This window comes from Melospiza georgiana, chromosome 3 (assembly GCF_028018845.1).
Source record: "Melospiza georgiana isolate bMelGeo1 chromosome 3, bMelGeo1.pri, whole genome shotgun sequence".
NCBI classification, from domain to species: domain Eukaryota; kingdom Metazoa; phylum Chordata; class Aves; order Passeriformes; family Passerellidae; genus Melospiza; species Melospiza georgiana.
Genome location: NC_080432.1, coordinates 42790735 through 42814844, shown reverse-complemented (window position 1 = coordinate 42814844; position 24110 = coordinate 42790735). Strand labels below are relative to the sequence as shown.

General features: G+C 36.9%; 1 protein-coding gene across 1 annotated transcript in view; it reads right to left on the bottom strand.

Annotated features, from left to right (window-relative positions):
* The window catches only part of KIF6 (kinesin family member 6), a 152527-nt gene extending 130383 nt beyond the window's left edge, over positions 1–22144 (bottom strand). Inside the window, exons 1-5 of the mRNA XM_058020745.1 lie at positions 22079–22144; positions 21119–21225; positions 19017–19091; positions 8640–8787; positions 5945–6054 (exon numbers count right to left, since the gene is read on the bottom strand). Of these exons, the coding sequence (XP_057876728.1) occupies positions 5945–6054; positions 8640–8787; positions 19017–19091; positions 21119–21225; positions 22079–22144 (506 nt within the window). The remainder of the gene's footprint in view (positions 1–5944; positions 6055–8639; positions 8788–19016; positions 19092–21118; positions 21226–22078) is intronic.
* Positions 22145–24110: the final 1966 nt, after the last annotated feature.

Below are 24110 nucleotides of genomic sequence, written 5' to 3'. Positions count from 1 at the left end.
CAACAGGACACAGCTCTCCTTGGCTTTTATTTAGTTTTAGCTAGCTGAGGCAAAGAAGTTCCATGGATTTTTTTTTCTTTTCTTTGGACCTGTTTAAACCTGCTCTGGACTGAACACCCAGAAGAGCACTGGCAGCTCTCATCTGTGGTCCACCGAGCTGGGCCTGGGTCACGACATTTCCAGCACTGGAGGGACTGATAAGAGACTGTGTGAGTTGAGCTACAGCCCATGGAGGGGACTTCCTGAGTTTGTCATCTCTTTTGGAGCAGCAAGAGCTTTTATTGCTCAATATTGTTTAGGTTTAATTGTTCAATAAGCAGTTTTTTCCAACTTTCTCCAAGGAGGTATTTTTCCCAAACCGGTTGCGGGGAGAGGGCAGTTGAATCTGCAGTTTTCTGGAGGAACCCCTTTGGGGGTTCTCTCCCAAATTTGCCCTGAACCAGGACACCATCCAAGAAGAGAATTAGAGCATAATCTCCCTTATGAGACATGGCAGAACTATGAGATGAGTAAGGGCTCGGGCAGACTGCTTGCTTGACACATCATATTGTGATAGGAAATCCTTCCCACTGTCTCCAATGGATTCTGTTTTGAGACAACAAAAACAGTTAGGCTGTTCTGGATGTTATGGACATGACTGGAGGCTGTTACATATTTAGGGGTTAATGATTCATGTAACAGTGAACCTGAGCAGGCACAGCCTGTAAGGTGCTGTGCATGCAGTGGGGCATTCAGGCCCAAGTTGTGCTGCACAGATCCCTTGGTTGCCAAATAAATTCACTGAGTTCTCAGAAGAACACCTTCTAGAATGAAGTTGTTTTCTTGTAAGAAAATCATACAAAGGCTCAAAAGATCAAAAGGGAGACCTTCTCTCCATGGCCAGGATCTGTACTGCTCTTGTGCAGTGTGCCATGGGGAAATCATTCAGGCTCTGTCCAATGCTGCATGGGTGCAGGGCACCCAGCATGTGATGGGATGCAAGATTTGCCTCGTATCTTCCTCCTCTTATTCTGGCTTACCAAAGCAGTTACCCCATCAAGCCATTTATTGCTAAACTTTTCTCACTGAACATCTGAAAAAAGCTGTGCACTCTCTCTCACCCCATCCCATCATGTAGAACAAGGGATCAAAACTGAACCAGTGAGATCAGTGATTCATGTATGAACAAAACATACAAAATCTGTTAGAATTTGTAGGCAACTTAAATAATCTCACTCACAAAAAAAAAATTTGTTAAATAAATTTTGACATTTGCTCAAATGTTTGTAGAAAAGTTACCTTTAAAAAGCTTCACTGGACTTTATACTCTTTTTCAGGAAACAAATCAACATAAAACATGGATGTGAATAACCAATATATCTTGTATGCTGAAGTTATTGTATGCATTTTAAGTGTAATTTGTTTGAACTGTAATTTTAAAAAAATCGGTCTTTGAAGGAATTATTCAAAACAGTTTTTAGCTGTCTCCTCATTAAAGTCTAACCTCACAAAACTTTGTATTCTCTTAACCTTTGCTATTCACTAGTAACACAATGAGCACTCTTAATTTTGAAAGAATTTATTTAATACAAAAAAGTGAACAAGTAATATTATTAGCCTTAGAAGTATTAAATAGGGATAATTCTGAGAACATGGAAATATATTATTGTAGGTTTATGGTTGGTGGTCAGTTTCCAAATTACAGAATTGGTACAGCCATTAAAAGGGGCTGACATTAACACTGTTGAGACTGGAGGAGAAAATCAGGTTTATTTGCATCAAAAAATCAGACTGAATAAAATGTGTTTCCTATATGTTTAAGATCATTCCTTTAGTCTTATTTTATTTTTATCCTTCTTTGTTAAGGAAGGCAGGAGTTATTTTAGTAGTTGCTTTAGCTTTCCGTGTCAGCACTTTGGTAACTCTTAAAGCCCTTGGAGGGCAGTAGAGAAACAGAAGAGTACAAACTCATTTGAGATAATTCATCAATATGCAGTAACAGGTTTTGTTTCAAAGGGAAATTATTTCACACTGACCCCATGGAACATAACAGTTCTGCATGTTCCTAACATATATTGATATAGATATCACTGCTGATGTTTGAAATTATTTGGCTTTGAGCTTAAAGTGTGGTTTCCTTAAAGGAAGACTGCATCATACTAAAAATTAAACACTTCCCTCTCAAAGAGGACTTTAAAGAATCTTCACACAAAAGATTCTTCACACAAAAACGGGGAATCCCTTTTGATGACTTGAAATTTACATTCTATTTTCCCCTGGCCACATCACTGTGGAGTAATTGTTGTCTGAGCTCCCTGACAAGTACCTCCTCAGTTACTGCAGCTTACATTATCATTCTAAGGCAAAACAGCACTAATTGTAGTTAGCCCTCATATGCCATCAGAGAGGTAAAACAGTAACTTATTGCTTACCTATAAATTAATCTAGTCATTCTCGACTAATGGTTCTATAACTTCAGTTTTTACATTTGTGCTATATATGATGTCAAAAAATTCCTTTCTTCTGGATAAATAAGAACACTTTAGGAAGAACTTTTCTGATAGGTTGTAATTAAAGTGAAATTCAGTAACATTTGGTCACATATACACTACAACCAAGAACCTGTTGGAGATAAAAGGCTCATTCACAAATGCACAGCAAATTAAGAGCTTCAGAAAAGTATTCCTAATTTCAACACTCTTGCAAAATATAAGGTGGCAGTAAGTATTTAAATAGTCTCCTACCAGCTTTGCTTTATAGCAATTATTTCATACCTTTATGTGTTGAAAACAATCAGAATGTCCTTGTAGAAACATAGAATTCTCTACAGCTACAAACAGAATTAGATTGCCAATATTAAATTGAATTTCTTCATAGTTCTATGCAGGAATCTGTATATGTATACATATAGACATGCAGCTCATATTCATGCATTTGTCAGGAATTTATTTACAGAAAAGTAGTGGTATTTGTGAGAGCCTCTTCCTCATCTGGCAGACTTGGATGAAATGAGTAAGCAGAGCTAAGATGAAAATCTCATAGTCTACAGAATAAACAAAGTATGGCTACACACAAAACCTTGACTTCAGAAGCTGAGATTCCAGGTATAATCATGTAATGTTTAAATGTAATGGACAATTTAAAAAATGTGTATTATTCCTTTTGCCTTAAGCATCAAATACAGTTTCAAGGTCTCATTTTTCAAGTACTATCAACAAGTCTGTCATGAATCCACAAGCCTTTCACAGCCTCTATCACCTGAATGCAATCTGTGCTTAGTCCCTGCATTGAGCTGGTAATATAAAGATAAGAAGAGTTTGCTGGTCAGAAGTACATATCTTTCACTCAAATTACATCCCCTTCTTTTGCAAGAATATGGATAGCAATACTATTCCAGAACAATCTGCACATCACATGAGGTTAACTAATCATTTTGCTTATTCTTCTAAAATGACACATTTCGTCAATACTCTTCCTGTCCATCTTAAATACTTAGGAAAGTATCAGCTGTGACTGCTAATATTTACCCAAGAACACAGGGTTTGAAGCCGTAAAAAGCCTTTGGCTTTTTATGGTGCTCAAAGCTTAGATGATCCACTGTGTGGTTGAACAGAAAATTATATATAATATGACACCTTTAAAGTACATAAACCAAATTCTTTTTAATATTCTCATTAAATACAGGCTTTCAAGCAAATTTAAAGTTATTATTTTGTATTTTGCTTACTGCCACTAAAATATTAAGAGGTTTTAAGCACATAAAATTATCCAAAAAATATATATTAGATAAACACCTGATATATTTTAAAATATGATTATTTACTTATAAGTAACCTCTACTTTATCTTTTAAGTAATTGAAATATAGTTAATCATGTAACCACCTATTCCTGCAATTTTTACTCCCTTTTTAGATCAGAATGACACTAGAAATTTTTAAGTTTTGAATTCCCAGACTACAATATTAAAAAATAAACAAAACATATTTTATTAGTTAAGAACTATTACGCATAAAAAATGTAACTTATGTAGGTATAGTTTTAGTTTACAGAACATATTTTCTTGATAAATGATGTAGTAGAAATAATGCCAATGTACAGTAAAACTTTAAAGCACTCATTATTATTACTTAGCAGAGAAAAAATTATTATCATATTAAACTCATCCTGCAGTAGTATACACTATGCAAGTTTACAGGTAATTATGACTATCCCAGCATGCTTTATTCCTAATTTACAATCAAATTATCCATCAACTTTTATGTTTTAAAATAACCTTAACACACAACACAGAATTATTCTTTAGTTTATTGAATCACCATACATAAACTTAATTGGAGCTTTCTAAAAATCACAATTATTAGGAAATATTCAGCACCTAGTTTTAAAATATGACATTTTCCAGAGCATGTGACCCCAAATATCTGTTTCAAAGTCACAGTTATATTATTAAAATTCAGTTTCTTTGAATTGAATAAATTCATCCTTGTAAAATGTTAAATTGAATGAGTTCAGATAAAATATTTCAAATAAGTTAATAAATGAAATTATTAATGTAATAAACTTGAATAACTTGATAGCATTAAATCTAATAAGTAGAAAAAAGTGTAACACACTATTTACTATTTTCTGTCCATCCAAAAATGGACACAGCACTAAATTATACTATGCAAATTAGCCTCTGATTAAAATATTGGTCTGAATGCCACAGGAAGCAGAAAATAAATTAGATTAGAATCCTAAACTTCATCATGAAAGACACTGATAATGACAAACAGTCTTCATAGCACGGATGTGTCATAAAGCAATAAATTCTACTTCCATTTTTCAGGTAAATAAACTGAAACAATTAGACCAATTCACAGCTCAGTCCCACACTTTGCATTTGTGTGCTGCTTTCCTAATCTCTAGACCAGCTTCTTTCATAAAGATCAATCTTGAAAATTACTTTGTACATACATATCCTAGATACCCCATACTGCATGAAAAAACAAAGCTCCATTTAAACACAAAATATTGTGCCGCAAGATTTTCTTTAATAAATAAAAAAGATAAATTTTATTTATTTTTTAATAAATAAAATTTAATAACACGTGAATAACATAATTAGTTATTTCAAAATAAAATTCTGTTGATTTTCGTTTATTGTCCCACTGAAAATTTTCAGCACGTTTCCTGCTCTTGTAAACAGCAATAAAAATCACTGCTGATACAAGTGTCTGTTACAATCATGTTGAATGATAAAATCCACAGTGCCCAGCATTATTTCAGTGTACTTGCAAACCCAGTGAACAACTCACTTATTCACACCTATTAAGTGTTTGCTTAGCTATTTAAAAATAACACAGACTATAAACTATTATTTCAGACTTGAAGACTAGGACTTGGATTTGTTTACTACCCTTCTCCAATCACTAGGTGCTAGTGTCTGATCAATGACTACCATTATAACAGCCATCTTTTCTGAAGGAAATATACTATTCTTTGGAGCTACTTGTGGCCTATTTTCTAGCTGTAACTTACCTTATTTCACAATTGCATATTCTAGAAAAATAATTATCCTTGAAGTAAAAGGTCCAAATAGAAGCAGGGAGATTCTCATTATTGCTGTTAGGAAATACCATCTGTTCCATGTCTCTGCCCCACACAGTCATACATGCCATACAAAGAGACAGGGTGCCATGAGAAAAACAAGTGCACCTTCTCCTTGTCAGTGGCTGCAAGAGATCTCTTCTGCATAATAGCAGTGAACACTTTCAATCCTTTCACCTTTGGTTACTCCCTACCCTCCATACACGCAAAATAACAGAACACTTAACCACCATTGACAGAACTGTGTAAACAAAATATTCTGATTAAATGAACACTGAATCAGTAGCACAACTTCAAAAAGTCCTTAAACAATGTAATAGCGTATACTAAAATGATTCCTGTTGGTTTTGATGATTTTCTGTATTTATTACTTACGGCAAATCTTCCATTTTGGAGGCCTCATGTCTTGGGTCCAGCAGATCATAACCACATTCATTGTAGATTTCTAAGTAGGAAACATGAGTCGTGTACACTTTACTGCTATCCTGGATAAGAAAAAAAAATAGTGTTATAAACAGAAGTCAGAGGTAGATTAGAAGACAAATTTATTTCTGTGGCTTCTAGGTCACTTTCTCACTTTGTCTCTTTTCATGGGTATGGTGCACATATTCAATTTCTGATACTTTCACATTTTGTGTTACCATATGCATAAGGACTCAAGAAGAAAAAAGGAGAAAAAAAAACAACCCACAAAAGCTCCCAAATAAAATAGAGACACACACACACACACACACACACACAACACTCACTAAAACAAAAATCCCCCACAAAAACCACTATTACCATGAGTTTAGTCTGGGATTTTTAATTGATTCTGTATACTTTAAAAAGTCTGTTTATATTTAGAACATGTGAGCTGCTTACAGAACTATGCAACATGGCATTTTTCACTTCTGCACTAAAAAAAGAAAGTTTTTATAAGAAGGTAAATGCTCATATTATGGATAGAAAGACTGTGCTTAAAGAAAAAACAAAGCACAAGTAAAAACAGCAACAAAAATAAGATTTGCTTAACTTAGAAACATCAGTGACATACTGGTTTTCATTCTCTTCATCACAACATTAGAGCACTGTATATGATATGATGTCAGCTGTTCTCTGCAATCACAATTCTTTTGGCAAATTACATTGCCAAAAAGTAATTTAACACAACTGAGTTTTGCCGACAATTTTCCCCTACCCCAAAGCCAAATCCAAACAACATAAACCTCAAAATAGTGGGCTATGATTTCCAAAATTAAAGAAATAAAAGAGAATAAAAAAATCAGTCACTTTTTTTTCAGCAGACAAAACCACTGTGAAAGCACTCATATCACAGTTGAAATGTAATAATTCAATCCACTGCAGGTTTTTTGCAAAATACTTAGAGATATAATTTGTCAGTTTCATTTAATAATTATTTCCCGTGTTTTTTTAATTGGTTATGACAGTTCAATACTTCAAGGGACATAATTTAAAAGATATACTACAGATGGATGGAAAAAATGTAGTAAGGAACAGTTCAAACAGGATGCCATGGAAATAGGAGAATTTCTAAATTAAAAGGAGATGTTATTAAAAACAAAGGGCTTGATTTGCTTCTCATTTAGTTCTCCAATTTTGTTTCTTTGGTTTCAAATTGTGCTTTGTCCAAGTAAGAGCTTAACAAGTCTTGTATTTCATGTCCCTGATTTCACTTTCTCCTGTTTCATCCTACTTAGGGTTAGAAGGCAAATGATTCTTCTCCACTATTTGAGCATCTTCCAAACCATAGTTGTAGGTATAAAGAAATGCAAAAGGGGACAGATATGAAAAGAAATGCGAGAGGAAAGATAAAACACCAAGAAGAGATCCTTTAAAATGCACTAAGAAAAAAAATATATGAAACAATGATGTGGAAGCAGGAAAATTGAAATAGCCCCATAAGTGTAACTAAGTATAACTTTTGATCCAAAACGCAGTCTGAAATGGGAAACATTCCTATTTCTGTGTTGAGAATCTGACAAACATACTAGTTAATTCTCATCTAGTTATTTTTCTTTACTACATAATTAACATTAGAAAAGAATGTTGGTGTGTTAACACTGTTTGTTGTTGGCAATTACACGATAAACCCGTTCACTTTCCACAACAAAAGTCCTCCATGGAGGTTGTGTGAGCGCAGCAGAAAGTCTAAGATAACATGATCGTGTGTGTTTTGTTTATTTCCATTCCCACAATGGCAAGTTTTTGTGCACCTGTACATGCTGTGTACATTTACCTGCCAAAGCCATACTTCCAAAGAGCCAAAGTAATTACTCACTCTTGTTAACCCTTACTGAGACAGGGCATGTTAGTGTGACTGAGCCGTATACCCTTCTGCAAACAGATTGGTATTCTGCAGTACACAACTGAAAGAGTATAAATGTACAGTGGAATGATTTATGTTAACGGCAAATCATATTTAAATTGGATTAATTAAATAGCTTTGCTAAAATGTGAAGATTAATCAGTCAGAGGCCTGGTGGAATATATGAAGAGACAAAACATAAATTACACCAGACTCCTCTCTTCACTTTCTCCTATAATTATAAAAGTACTGGAATAATTGGCTGTGTTGACTCATGTAAGTATTTCAGACACTAAAAGAAAATTAAATTTCTCACAAACATAATAAGCATAACAAAAAAAAAAAATCAGTGTGCTTACTCTGGCACATCCTTTCACTTATTGACTCATTTCATCACATAAAAAGTCAACAATGAAATGCAATGCATGCAATACAAAACCAGAGTGGAGCTGATATAAGTGTTAGACAAGGAGAACCACTTGTGTGATCTGAAGGTATGCTGCACCAACTGAAAATAGCCTGGGTTTTACAACAACAAAAGCCCCCTAACGATGCCCATTGTTTTCAGACTATTGCAACAAACCAGGTAGCCAAAACAACTACGCATATATGCTTGCACACAGTAAGTACCGTGTCAAGTTAGATATTTTGTTAAGTATTAGTTTTAGGACTTCCACTAATACTATTATAAAAACAACCATAAGCAACAGTTAAATATTTGAAACCAGACATAAGAAATTAACAGAAAATAATGTTCCATACCTTCTGCAATTGACCAAAAATATAAGATAAAGTCCTGGGAATGATGCCTCGATCACTGTAACGTTCTGCTCCTCCTGTGATGGTAAAAGTTTTGCCACTGCCTGTCTGACCATATGCAAAGATAGTACCATTGTATCCAGCCAAAACACTATACAATTAAAAAAAGGAAGATAATTAACATTTAAGGTAGAACATGTTGTCCATGACTAACTTTGTATAGAACCAAAGTACAATTAACAGTAATTCTAAATTGCATAGAAGCTATCTTTGGTAATACAAGAGTACACTTTAATATATATACTCTAGATTCTATAGAATTTAAACTATCTAGAATGGAAGGATTTCTTGATGCCTTGACTTAATCCATTATTAGTTCATCATACTTATTACTATTTACACTACCTTTTCATACTTTTTAGTTTGGCAGATGATTTTTTGCAAAGATGACATTTAATCTCTTTAAAGACTGTAGATGTCTAGAATTGTGCTATTCATACACTAGGAGAATCAAGAAATATTTCACATAGGACCTCATGAAATGCAAATAGAGAAAACTATATTATAGTTAGAATCTCATTAAGGATACTGTTATACCAGGGTCCAGCTTTTATTCTGAGACTATGACTATACTGAACTACCAGACAATCCTTTGAAAAGGGTATGCAGGAGAACCTGTGCTTAAATCAATGTAATAAAATCTTCCTTTACTAAGAAAAAACACAAATACACATTGGTAATTGCAAACTTTTCTGGTATAATTATGACTGTACACGAAGCTTTGATAGAACAGACAAAATAGCTGTTAATGACATAGCATTCAGATTCATGCCATAATGAAATGGCATTCAGATTCATCTTTTTCACACCTCTTATTTCTGTTTGCAGAAGTGCCTAATGAAAGTCCAGTTCAAATATCTTTCTTTAATTCACCACACTGCCACCATTGATTTCCACCTAATTTCCACTAAACAGTAGATAAGCTTAATCATTTTAAATTTTGGATTGGATTTACTATGCTTAAGGACCTACCCATTTTGATCAACAAACTGAAAAGTAAAAATTATTCCTGTGCAATTTGTTTAAAGAAGAAGTGATAAATAAACTACAATTTTAATAAATAAAAAGAGGGAAAACAACCCTTGTGTAAGATGAAAAGAAACATGTATATAGATAGCTGCTGGTCTGGCGCCACAAGAGATGCAATGATTCTCCAACTTATTAAAGTTTATTTAAAGGCCTGGGTAGTTGCCAAATTGCTTATTTTAATCCATTACAGTAGGATGTCAAAGACAAAACCAGAAACATGTTGAAAGGAGCTACAGTGAACATCTGCTCCCAAAATGCATAAAGATGGAATATATATAGATATTAGATCCCAGATGTTACAAATCAAAACAATTATTATGATAAAACACCTCATTCATCTATCTTAGGAATTTCTAGTGCCCACTGTCACAATATCTGAATACTGATGACAGTAATGAGTTGTCAGAAGAAAGAGGGTATCAACAGAAGTTCAGACACAGCAGATTCAAACCTAGCAAGAGGAAATGATTCCTCAAGCAAATTGTAGTTAAGCTGTGCAACTCTTTGCCATGTCATGTTTTGGACATTAACGCATCACACAGGCTTCAGCAGAGATTGGACTAAATCACATTTTTCTTCAGAGCTACTAATCACAGAGAAATTAGAACTACAAATAACTAAAGACTAAGAGGATACACGCAGGAGGCAGCTCTACATGCTTACTCTGTTTTGTTCCTCTGAGCATTGTCTGTTAGTCCCTGTGAGAGACAACATAGTGCACTAGATGGAACCTTGTTCTGATGCTGTATAATTGCTCTTCAGCTCCTACAGATGAGCTCTCTGGCTCTTCAGAGTTGGCAGCTGGGGTTGTTAAATTTTCTTACCCCTCATCTTTAAAGGTGTATCTTGCAATGTGTTAAAAACTAATAAACATGTGGCTGCAGACTATTAACTCAACATGTTTGTATTCTGATTTCTAACAAGCTCAGAAAAAGCTGTTGTTTAGAACCATCTCACATGTAAACACATGATAAAATGTCACATACCATATGCTGTCAAAACAGCTGCAAAAGTCAGTGAGTTTTCTTTTTGTTATTTGATTCATATATATTCTTATTTTCTGTAGTACATCAGCACAGCTCTGAAAATTTTCTAGAAAACCCTAACTGCTCATAAAATGTGAACCTATCCATGTCAATAATGCATTCCTCTAAACTAATGCAATTATAAGTTACCTTAATATTGCATTACACAGATGATTTTGATTCCACAGTTATGTTATTAAAATTCTGAGCTAAAAGTCAACATTACTTTCTAAATTTATGTGCAAGTATCTATATGTGTGTGTGTATAATATATACAAATAACTGCATCCTGTCCATATTTACAACATTCATGTCTTTCATTCAGAGTCATACCAGCAAGTCAGTTTAAGGACAGCCTGCTTGAGGTGCTAAGGAAGCCTGTAAGGAAAGAAAACTTCCAATAGTACCAGTGAAACTGCTGGCAAAGCCCTCTAAGAGCAACATGCAACTCAATGAGGACAGGATGGAGAACAAAATCCCTTTCTAAGTCTGAGAAGCAAAACACTTTCATAAACAAGAGACAAGGGATTAGGAGCTCAGGCAGGACTGACAAAACTCCTTTGGATCAGAAGTGAGCTGTAGACCATGATCTCGCCTCCTCAAAAGTAGAGGGGAAGATGCAGTGAAAGTGAAAAGCCTCTACTACATCAGCTTGTGGAGAGAAAATGAAACTTATGAACTACACAAAAGTTAATTTTGTGCATACATATATACTTATGAAAGAACATTTCAAAACTGAAGAGATATAACTACCATTCTAAGTATAATAGTGTGACTATTAGTCAATGTCAATTTTGAACATCTGTATGTGATAACATGGATTAAGTAATAAAAAAGTTAATATCATTGAACAACACAAAACAGTGCAAAAAGATTTGGCATGGTAGAAAACCGAATAAGAGAGTGCATGGGAAAAAGGCAAATAACAGCATAAATTGCAGGCGAGCAACTCCCAAAGTATGAATAATTATTGTTTATTACATGCTTAAATCTTCTTTATTGTTGTATTTTGCATTATAATTTATCATCAAATTATAGGTTCTCTTCAAGATGATTATAATTTAGAAAAGGATTAGATCTGTTCTTACATTTTACCCAAAGAATTGAATGCTTATTTTCTGATCAAGCACCAAAAACTTAATGTTGGTTTCTAGCAACACAACAGCTTGTGCTTTACCTTACAGAGCTGAACAGTAACAAGCACAGGACAATTTTTTACATGAAGGTAAAGGACAGCAATATCATGTGGTTATTTTCCCCCCAAGTTTCTCACTCACTTATCAAGTAACTTGCATGTTCTAACTTGTAATTAGTGGTGATTTCAAAACATGAACAGTGAGATAGGAACTTTTATTTGAAAATTCAGTTCAGACTCCTATGTAAATGAATGCTGTTACAGAGCTATCAGCAGGCACTTCCAGTCATTCCACTGCCTTGTCTCATTCCTGAAAGCTGTCTAATTCCTAAATATACAGAAGTATAACTCATGGAAGCAATTCCACTTAAATTGATAGATATATTATGTTTACAACCACCTAACATTCCTCAAGTGAGAAATTCCTCAAGTGAGAGCTAGACAATTTATGGGTAGTTACTACAGTCTAAAATATCATTCAGTACTTTGTCCTTGAGTATCTGAGACAATCTAAATAGTGGTAAAAGCCCAGCGACAGTAGACAGAGGTTGAAAGCAGACTGAGGTTGTTCTATTGTGGTTGGGTTTTCTGACTACATTTTGTTTCAATTTCCAGTGAAGATCATTTGTTCTATTTAAAGCTTATGGACACAGAACTTTTCATTTGTTTCTGTGCTCATTGTTAATGAGACTTTAGGGAGGCTTTTGCCTAAGTATAACCAAGAACTCTGCTTCTTCGGCTGCTGGACCTTTTTTGCTGAATCAAACAGAACAGTTACCTTCAAAATTAGCAAAAAAAAAAAACAAAACAAAAGAAAAAAAAAGAAAACAAAATGAAAAAAGGGGAAAAAAGGGGGGAAAAAGGGGGGGAAAAAGGGGGGGAAAAGGGGGGGAAAAGGGGGGGAAAAGAGGGGAAAAAGGGGGAAAAAAGGGGGAAAAAAGGGGGGAAAAAAGGGGGAAAAAAGGGGGAAAAAAGGGGGGAAAAAGGGGGGAAAAAGGGGGAAAAAAGGGGGAAAAAAGGGGGAAAAAAGGGGGAAAAAAGGGGGAAAAAAGGGGGGAAAAAAGGGGGAAAAAAGGGGGAAAAAAGGGGGGAAAAAGGGGGGAAAAAGGGGGAAAAAGGGGGGAAAAGGGGGGAAAAAGGGGGGAAAAAGGGGGAAAAAAGGGGGAAAAAAGGGGGAAAAAAGGGGGAAAAAAGGGGGAAAAAAGGGGGAAAAAAGGGGGAAAAAAGGGGGAAAAAAGGGGGAAAAAAGGGGGAAAAAAGGGGGAAAAAAGGGGGAAAAAAGGGGGGGAAAAAGGGGGGGAAAAAGGGGGAAAAAAGGGGGAAAAAAGGGGGAAAAAAGGGGGAAAAAAGGGGGAAAAAAGGGGGAAAAAAGGGGGAAAAAAGGGGGAAAAAAGGGGGAAAAAAGGGGGAAAAAAGGGGGAAAAAAGGGGGGGAAAAAGGGGGGGAAAAAGGGGGAAAAAAGGGGGAAAAAAGGGGGAAAAAAGGGGGAAAAAATGGGGGGAAAAAGGGGGGGAAAAAGGGGGGAAAAAAGGGGGAAAAAAGGGGGGGAAAAGGGGGAAAAAAGGGGGAAAAAAGGGGGAAAAAAGGGGGAAAAAAGGGGGAAAAAAGGGGGAAAAAAGGGGGGAAAAAAGGGGGGGAAAAAGGGGGGGAAAAAAGGGGGGGAAAAAGGGGGAAAAAAGGGGGAAAAAAGGGGGAAAAAAGGGGGAAAAAAGGGGGAAAAAAGGGGGGAAAAAGTGGGGAAAAAAGGGGGGAAAAAGGGGGGAAAAAGGGGGGAAAAAGGGGGGAAAAAGGGGGAAAAAGGGGGGAAAAAGGGGGGAAAAAGGGGGGAAAAAGGGGGGAAAAAGGGGGGAAAAAGGGGGGAAAAAGGGGGGAAAAAGGGGGGAAAAAGGGGGGAAAAAGGGGAAAAAAGGGGAGAAAAGGGGAGAAAAGGGGGAAAAAGGGGGGAAAAGGGGGAAAAAGGGGGAAAAAGGGGGAAAAAGGGGGAAAAAGGGGGAAAAAGGGGGAAAAAGGGGGAAAAAGGGGGAAAAAGGAAAAAATAAAAACGGGGAAAAAGGGGGGAAAAGGGGGGAAAAAGGGGGGAAAAGGGGGGAAAAAAGGGGGGAAAAAAGGGGGAAAAAAGGGGGGAAAAAAGGGGGGAAAAAAGGGGGGAAAAAAGGGGGGAAAAAAGGGGGGAAAAAGGGGGGGAAAAGGGGGGGGAAAAGGGGGGAAAAGGGGGGAATACTCTCCTCCTTGAGTTCTGTCCCCACTTTTTGGGCTCCCCAGCAGATGAAAAATACACTAAAGAACCTGGAATGAGCCTGCGAGGACCAATTGAATTCAGGCTGCAGCATGTCATGCACAAGAAGCCCAGTGAACTGTTTCCTATCAACCCAGCAAAGAGAAAGCCTTACACCTACCTAACTACCACCTTCCTCTCAGAGGTGTGCACTGGTAGAACAACAAAGCAGGGGTCACAAGTGGCAAGAGAAGAAACCCCAAGTGCGTATAAGGAAAATATTCTTCACAGTGAGAGTAGTTAAACCTTGGAACAGGTTCCCAGATGAATTGTCGGATTCCCATCTTTGGACATTTTTGCATCTCTATTGGACGAGGGCCTGAGAAACATGACCTAGAAGCCAGACTTGGTTTCATCAGAAGATTGGTCCAGATGACCTACAGCGACCTCTTTTTACTTAATTATTCTAATAGGTTAAAAAACTCAAAGTGAAAGTTTTGTACAAAGTTTATAAAACGAATGAATAAAACACTGAAAACCCCTTATTAAGTAAGACTAAATTCTGCACTTTAAGTAGGTAAGAGAAAATCCTTAACAATAACAAAAAACGACTTTGATCTTAAAAACTTATTTAATTTTCTTAGTTTATTTTGGCTTCATATGAACATTTTATCTGAGTTCTGCCATCTTCATTTTAAATGAGTAGTAACATAAAAGCAATGGTCAAAACAAATATTCAATACAATAAAACATTCAACTAATGAAAAAAGCAGAAGACACCAGTATCTCTGATATTTGAATACTCTTTATTTCAGTTCCTGCAGATCTGAACTTTTTTTAAAATCAGCGTCCCTCATTTTCCTTCCTTCTATCTCATGAAACCTCAATTCATCGATATTAAAAAATAAATTAACCAAATCCTGGCAAAACCAGCCCCCTCAACCCCTTCTCCCCCTTCCAAATGATATTGAAGATTAAAGGAAGGAAGAACTTAATTTCAAGGATCTGGAAAACAAGTTTTCAGGAGAATTTGTCTTCACAGAGACTCAGCTTTCAGGTATCTTCTAACACTTGAAGGTAAGATTAAGTTCCTTTTAATTAAAAATAAACAAAGTATCTCAGTATGACTTCTTTTTTCTTTATGTCTTTGCCAGATTTGTGGAATAAATCCAAATTGGTAATGCTTCATCTTTAAAAAAGAAAACTGATTTGAATGCAACAGTTTTGAGAAATTAGTGCAGGCAAGTTTCCTTAGAAATTTCAGAAGTTTTCCTACATGGAAAAAAAAAAAAAGTAATATATTTTCTTGTTTTGACCAAGATCTCTAAATATATTTAGAATTTCACCATAAACACTATAACAGATAAGTGACACAAAGATATTCTGAATCAAAACTGTCAAACTGTAACTTAACTTAAGCAACCTTCTTGAACAACTCTAAATTGCACAATTTATGTCAAAACAAACAAGCAACTAACAGTCATTTGAGAAGAAATATCAATGACACTTCTCACTTTTTACTGACTCATAATTGCACTCACTTTGAGAAAGAACAGCAAGCACTGTTAATTTCTCAATTTAGGGGAAAGTTTAGGCTATATTTCTTTCAAGATGACATCTGAAACAATGTGTCCTTTTGCTCTATATAGATACTACAGGTCTTTGTGAGGCAGATCCCTACTTTCAACATTGTGTGACAAATATACACAGGTATAAAATGAATAACTGTTTATAAAAATGTTTTTACTACATTTTCTGTAAGACTACACAGCAGAAAGCAGCCCCACACCACCAGTTGAGGGTCAGCTGAAGTAGTTTATATATTACAGATGCTAATTATTAGGATAAATATAACCCATAAGAAATCAGAACCTGCAGAAGTGGGAGCATCATCCCCAAGGCCATCAGATTTTTCAAAAGATCACAGGTGATTGACATTAGGTTTATAAACAGTTAAGTTAATTCTTATTCGCCTGAGAACTGAAAACATTTTCAAATGCTATTCTTTAAAAAAACAAGAAATCTAATACCGAAACATTGAGTTTTCAGTTCATTTTAGAACTGAAAAATCAACAAATTCAAAACAGTTAACATTTTCTACTTAATTTCTGGTTGCATACATAAACTTAATACTAATATTTGAAATTTTGAGAGTAGCCTTGTTTAGTTGTGAGGCTAAAGCAATGCTTAGCCATTAGCAAACTTTTAAAGCAGGGTGTTATTTATTTTCTCTGGTTTTGATACAGTAACAGAATTAGTGGTGCTTCTTAAACTCTGCACAAAACATTATCAAGAATATATATTTAAAATTAGAAGGAAAAGAAACAATGTAAGAGATGACTCAAGGACAGAAAAAAAACTAATAAAGTTCAAGCAAGTCATATGTTTATAATGGTTTGCAGAGGTTGGCACTTTTGACTGAAGAAGCAAATTAAACTAACTCATGTCTGGTGCCTCTGAAACCACAGGCAAGATGACAATGTAACTGGACTTAGAGAAAGAGAAGAAGTGGCCCAACATCAAAGAAAACCTACTTAAAAAGGGGAAAAAAAAAAAAAAAAAAAGGAAAAGGAGAAAAGAAAGTTGCATAGTTGCATCCAATTTCCATCCATCCAAGAACAAAATAGAAAGATTTTAGAATCCTGAGCATTGCCTTTCTGGTTTTAGTTTAAACAATGCCCAAGATTTTTTTTTCCTAAGCATTCAAGTCTCTAACTGAATTTTCTCAGGACTGCAAGAATGCATGACAAAGAACCTCAAAATGTTACTGAACTATTTCATTGATATTTTCCTGCTACTTTCTTTTCAATGGCAATACACACACAAAATTTGTTCCCTTAGTAAAGTCACTCTAACACAGAAACGTGTACTTGCAACAGCTTTTTCACGCAAGAGAATACTGACTGTGAAAGAAACAAATAATGAAGGACATTTTACTGTGAAAAACTGTGGTCTCCAAGAGAAACAGTGCAATTCTTATTCTCTCCATGATGAAAAACAAAATGGTATCATTAACCACAGAGTGAGACAAATTTCAGGCCCAGTTCAGGACTCCATTAGCCAAGGAATTCATGACTCTGAATTTATTTTGAAATTTATATTTTTGTCTACAAAGAGGTAAAAAATTAAGGGAGTGGACAAAAAACATAAACATACTTCAGTTATTGTTTACTCTATTATAAAAGCATGAGTAACATTATCAGTAACACAGGCATAGTTTAGAAAACAACCTCACTATAATGCTCAGAGGCAATTTTGATTTCATTAAGAATGGTTGTAGAAGTCAATTTCAGCATTAAAGACAAGGACTTAGAGATATTTAGAGATAGTTGTCTGCCAAAACACCATTGATTTTAATAGCACTAAAGTACTTTCAGGTACTTAAAACCATCTAAACTCTGAAACTAAAACCCACGTAATGGAGAAAATTAATATATAAAACAAGTCTTTTATCAGCTGACACTGAAATAAAGAAGACCACCCCTTCCTGATTATTAAAGAACTTATACAACACTGCATAGGTGAACTCATTAACTGGAAAACATTTACATATTCAAGAAAAACACTCCAAAGAGAAGAAATTAGTCAGTTTCTTAATAGTTAGTTATCCTCAACATATCAAAATTAAGTCCATAGTACATAACAATGGGACTTTGAATGCTTCTCTTTCCAAACACACTCAAATTTGATAAAGATTTTTTTCTGCAGTCAACATTAAACCCAGAAATACTTAAAATTTAGTGTATGAGTTAATATGAAGCTATAATGTCAGATAAGCAAAGAAATATCTTTTGAATGAGAAAATAACAAGCATTATTTTTAGTCTAGTTAACATATTCTAATGAAATTTCAAATTCTCTGGCTTTTCATTTTCACTGTCAATTACCTTCCTGCTTTGTGGGACTTCAGAGACGAAAACAGGAGGAGTGGGGAGAAAGACAATAAAATTATAGAGATGGATATATTTTTCTTCCTTGTAACAACTTGAGAAATGCTGAGTGTCCAGCTGAAGTTTGTTTTCCTACAGTGCTAAACAGAGGACTGTGCAATACATTGAGGAATAACTTGCAGGATTGTGGCTTAAACCAACAGATGGGTCAGACAATGAATGAGAAAGAAGTTGGCACTTGAAGTAATAGTTGTCAGCTCACTACCAGTCTGGATTTTGAGCAGCAAATTTGATAAACAAGCAAACACTATACAGAAATTCTGCCTCCTCCTGCATGGGATTTTGTCCCACACCAGTACAAACTTCAGGAACACAGACAGTAAACTGAGCAAAGAGAACGGCATAAAATCCATTTTCCATTGAAAAAATCCACCTGTTTCAGAGTAGCATTCAATCCACTCAATGAATGCAGAGGTCTTCATCAGTCTTAAATATTTGCCTCTGCAAACTGTCAGGTATGAGCATTGTTTTCTTATGAAAATGGAGGAGAAAAAAAAACCAGTGCCAAAAGCAGAGCTTTACATGTCAAAACAGAAGTAATGACAAGACTTAGGAATATCTCCACAAACATTAGTGAGAGTCTCTAGCTTAATGAAAATTATATGGGGGGAATAAAATTTTCATTAGGTTTACCTCCGCATTAAACTATATAGAAAATACTATTCCAAGGCAATGAAGTCAGCTTATATTACAGACAAAAAAAGAATTGGCCATGGATTTCTATTGCTATACAACAAAAGAGGCAACAGGAGCATTGCTATTTGAAGAGTCAAAAAAGGAACATTAGTATGCATAACATTCTGAGGGGATTGTATAACTCCTGGATTCAGACATGTCAGTATTTAGTAAATTAGAACATCAATTCACTTTTACAACAATGAGACAAAGACTTGACAGCTCTCCTTCAAATAACACAACAAAAGCAGAAATAGCTTTTCCCTGGTTACGTGCAGGATCAACAACATACCATTCTGCTACTGGTTTGGCAATGCTGTCAAAAATCACATCTTGTTTTGCCTCTTGATCAAAAATTTTCTGAAATCTGAAAATATTAAGCAAATAATAATTGCTTAGAATGTTAAAACAGTACTTGATTCATACATTTTTGTTTGTGTTTGTAATAGTCAATGTTTACATCATTAGGCTTACATAACTTAGTACAATGTTTTCCCTGTAGTCTTAACCACAGCTTGCTGTTGTGCTATTGTACATAAATAGGCTGTACACAGAGCTGCTTTGACAAGATCTGTACAATAAAATCCTCTGATAAAATGATGTGGCTTAGAAAAAAATAAACCGTATTTTAAAACCATCAAGAGAATTAGTGTTTGTAACTGGCACCACACTGAATCCTGGATAAATAGATTACACTATAACCAAATACAGCATCCCACCAGTACAGCCAGGCTCACGTTTTTCCAAGCAATTTCCTTCATTCTGCTGCACAATTACTATAGGTCACAATGAGATATTTAATTATGTTTTGTCACTTTCTATATAAAATATCTGCAGTTATTTTACAGAATCAGAATTCTTGAGATTGGAAGGGACCATTTGTTCCAATCCTCCTGCTGCCTCTGCATCATTTCTGTTCATGTGGATGGACTGTTCTTGAGCTTGGAGTAGGTGACCCTTGAAAATCGGCCAGTTTTCCTGGTCATCTCTCCAGGAATGTGTCTCCAAATTCTTACAAGCAGATCCACAAACAAGCCAAAGTCTGTATTTATGAAGTCCGGGGATGTGATCCTGCTTTTTGCCTAACTCTCTTCTCTCAGTGTCCTGAATTTCATTATCTCACAGCCACTGCAGTCAAAGCTACCCCCAGGCTTAATATCCCTCAACAGCTTGTCCACGTTTGTAAACATCCTGATTGTCTTAACTGTATGTTAGGAAGTTGCCATCCACATGTTCCAGCAGCTCCCCATAGTGCAGGTGCCCTGCTGTGTTGCCCCCCTTATTTGGAACTCTATTCCTGCACAGAACTCGCCAGGGTGTGTAGGAAGGCCTTAGGGACACTGGGTGTGTAGAAAAGCACCGTGCTGACCCATGCAGTGGGTGCAGCATCACAGACAAATGCAACACACAAAACATGAAAGCATTTATTCTATCCTGCTAATCAGTCAAGTAACTCAAACAATTATTCTTGCATTGTTTTAAGGATAGTAAGTCATAAGGTTTCTCAAAATGCATCTCAGAGTTTTTAATGAATTATGAAGTCAGACAAAAATATCTGCATTCATTAAGTCAGGCTTGGGCATTTACAGACTAAGGTAGTTGCATATGAATCTATTTGGAGAGGGCAGCTCCTCTTTTCCAAGCAGGTTAAAACTACATCAGTCTGAGCTGCAGTTTATGTGGAGCTCTCTTTTTTAATAGCATAGAGAAACAAATTACTTGTTGTTTACTATAAAAAATGAAGCATAAAAATGAAGCTGAATTGGAAAAAGACAGTCTTGACCTCATCATAAGAGATGATATATCTAGCTTTATTCATCACCAAAATTTTAAAAGTGTTGCCTCACTTTTCTGTTGAATTAATAAAAATGTTTGATATTCTTGTACTGATTTTAAGTTCCTAAAAAATATTTACACTCTCAAACCAAGAATTTACTTCTGTCAACAGTTTCTGGTTTTTGTTACTTTGCTTTGGCTATGTCTGAAACACAGTTTCCAAACAGAATGGTTTACATCAAAACTTCAGCCAGTCTAGGACAACTCATAAGATCACAAGATAACATACAGTCCTGATTCAGTCTTCATACATAAGTTCAAAACAAAGTGCAAAAATAGAAGAATTGGTAAATGTATCTTTGAGATGAGATTTAGAAATACATAATGACTTGCAATGGACAGACAACAGTATGACAATTTTATCCAATGCAATCAGACCTGTTGTGGTGAAGAGCCTGTCCTGACATATTCTTCTAGTTACAGGAGTTATAGAAAAAATAAACCCATCCATACGATAATTTAATTTTAGACTTTTCTAGAGTCTATAGACCTGTATCACTACACATAACACTGTCCGTCACTAAAGGCAGAAGGTACAAAGATAAGGCTTCAACTCACTTGAACTTGTAGCTTTCTCGTTTATTATTGATGAACCCATCTGCTAAGTCACGTGGCACAGTAATCTCCAGACTGGGCAGAGATTCCTCATTATCAACGGAATAACTCTAATAAAGGATGGACGCAAATTCACAGAATAACGTCATCAACAGAACAGCGTTACCCTTAGATACAACACTCACCTAAGCTTAGCACCTGTAATTGTCTGGAGACAAACTTGTTACAAATTGCACTGAATACGTGAGCAGATCTCCCTTAACTACTACACAACAAACTCAGCACATAACAGCATTACCCTGTCGCCATGTAAACACCACAATCACGCTTGAAACAAAAGCGCAGCCTCTTTGACATAATTTGCTTACTAAACCACTTTGATATCTGTAATGTTATAAAAAAACAAAGTACGCCCCCCAGTGCAAACCTCTCAAAACAATCTGAAAGACTACATTAGGAAAGGCTACGGCAAGACAAAGGCTGTGACGAGAAGAGCTGGTTTAAAACAAGAAGGCAATTAAGAGACCTAAATGCACGGTTCCTGAGGAACACTTTCATTATCTTTATTATCCCTTGGGTGTACACTGGGAGCAACGCGTTGCCCTCCCTTGCTCAGAGCGCTGCTGAGCTGCACAAACCCAGTGACGCGGGTCAAGCGCTTTCCTGCGGAGCCCTTCTGTAATAGTGGCTGAGAAAGTTCCTCAGCCACTCCCCCAACAGTTACAGCCTAAACTCCTCTACTTCGTGATTTTATGAACTTCCTACGGCTTCGGACAGCAAGAGATTCTCGCCGCACACCCACCCGCGTACCAGCATCTCCGCTCCCGCCAGCCGCCCGAGCCTCTCGAAGGGGACGGGCTCCGCTCCTCTGCCCGCACCTGGGCGAGGAACGAGGGTCCCCGGCCAGCCCTTGGCTCTCCCCGGCATCCCCAGCGCACCCCCGGCGCACAGCTCCCAGCCTACCCCCGCCTGCTGCCGCCTGCCCAGCGGCTTCACCCGCGCGTACACCTGGATCGTCTCCTTCACCATCGCCGCCGCCACCGCCGGGCCCCGGCAACGGTAACCGGGCAGGGCCCGCGGGCACGCGCCGCCCCCACACGGCCCCGGGCAGCGCGGAGCGGCCCTCGCAGGGAACCAGGCCCGCACACGGCCCCAGGGAGCGGCTCCCGGTCCTCACACGGCACCGGGCCCTCACACGGCCCCAGGGAGCGGCTCCCGGTGCTCACACGGCTCCAGGGAGCGCGGAGCGGCCGGGCTCCGCCTGGCCCAGGTGACCGCCTGCCCGTCTCGTCGTGCCGGCTCCCCGCGGCCCAGAGGTGCGGAGGGCATGCGGAGCGCTCCGGATCCCCCGCCTGATCTCTTGTGCCGCGCCTGTTTGTCCGCAGGGATCTCCCGGCTCAGTCCCGCACCTGTGTCAGGCTCTAGAGGAGGTCTTCCGTCTTTATGCAGATGAAACATCTTGGGGAGAAATACCAAGATTACAGGCACTAAGGACGTCAACTCCTTAATTCTAATATAAAATTGGTCGTGGAAAAAAAAACCAAAAAACCAAAACCTAGTGGAAAATGGTGTTGTCTTGCTACAAGGGCCAAACTTAGAGAGCAGTAAAAGCAGAACCCCATTATTCTGTGCTCACTGAAGAGCCATACAAACAACATGATTGTATTTTGGCCTTAGTTTTGGCGGGATATAGTGGCATGGATCAGATTACAGTAATTGCAAGCACACTAATTTAAATTAAGTGGAAAATCAGAGACCTAATTATGGAGGAGGATAGAAATTTCTCTAACTCAGATATGGTAAAAATATGATAAACTTGTATTCCAAATAGGAAAAACAGTAGGGAAAAGGCTCTGTTCTCTCAGCTAAGCAAATGACTGGCTCAGAAACTATACAAGGCATAAGTAGTGAGCCTTCAGGGAATAAAACTGAAAAAAGTTGATCACCATCTAAAGTCAAGTGCAAAAAGTCAAAAGGGTAAAAATGAAAACAAATGGAAAATATTACTTTATGATTAAATAAAGAGTGAAGGAAAAACAGGACATTGCAATGGGGTAATGGAATAAGTAATTATCTTCTCGGCATTGCTCCAAAATTATGAAAAAAAGGTTGCCTCTTGTCAGTAGGGATGGGGATGTCAAAGGTGACATAAGAAGCAGAAGTGACTACAGGTAGGGAAACAATTGCAGCTAAGAAGGAAGCAGAACATAGTGTTCGATGAATTTCAGCTAAGAGATCAGAATTTGGGAGGGAAGCATAAATAATTTCAGTTCCAGATCTCTGAAAGAATTGTGATGTTTAATTGAAGTTTTGGGAACTGAAATGTTGGTTTGCTTGTTTGGAATTGAAATTATGCAGGACAGTACACTTTTTCCTATTTCTAGATTGAAGACTGCACATTTACTAGTCAACTGTGTTATTTAGCAGCTTAGCTGGAATATGAATTAGTCAGGCAACTATTATAGTCAGGCAGATATTATAATATTGCAGTTAATTGTGAGGAAAGCCATTTTGTGTCTGCCTATGTCCAGTAGCTGGAGTATGGAGCTGGGTGAATTACACTCTTACTTCTGGGGCCAAGCCTTCTCTGCAAATGGTTTAGGTGCCTTTCTTCAACCTGAAGCCTGAGCTGTAAACTCTGAGCAGTGGCACAGTGAAGACACACTGTTTTACCATAGGATAGTCTGAATATGCTATGGCACAGAAAAGCCAATGAGCCAGTTCAGACTCAAGCTGCTTCCAGAACAAAAGAATGGCCTTTAAAGAAAGGCCTGAAGGTGACTTCTAACTAAAAATGTACAGGTCTAGAGATGATATCTTATGCTGGAGGCATGAAAAGTTTTGGTTTGCTGTAAATTTACTGTGAGATTTTCTTACTGTATTCCCTGGGAAATCACCTTGTACTTGAGGAATTTTCAGCATTTGCATTTATGTTAAACTTCAAAGATGTGTCACTTTCTTCAGCTGCAGGATTTGAGAAGTGCGCCCCACAACA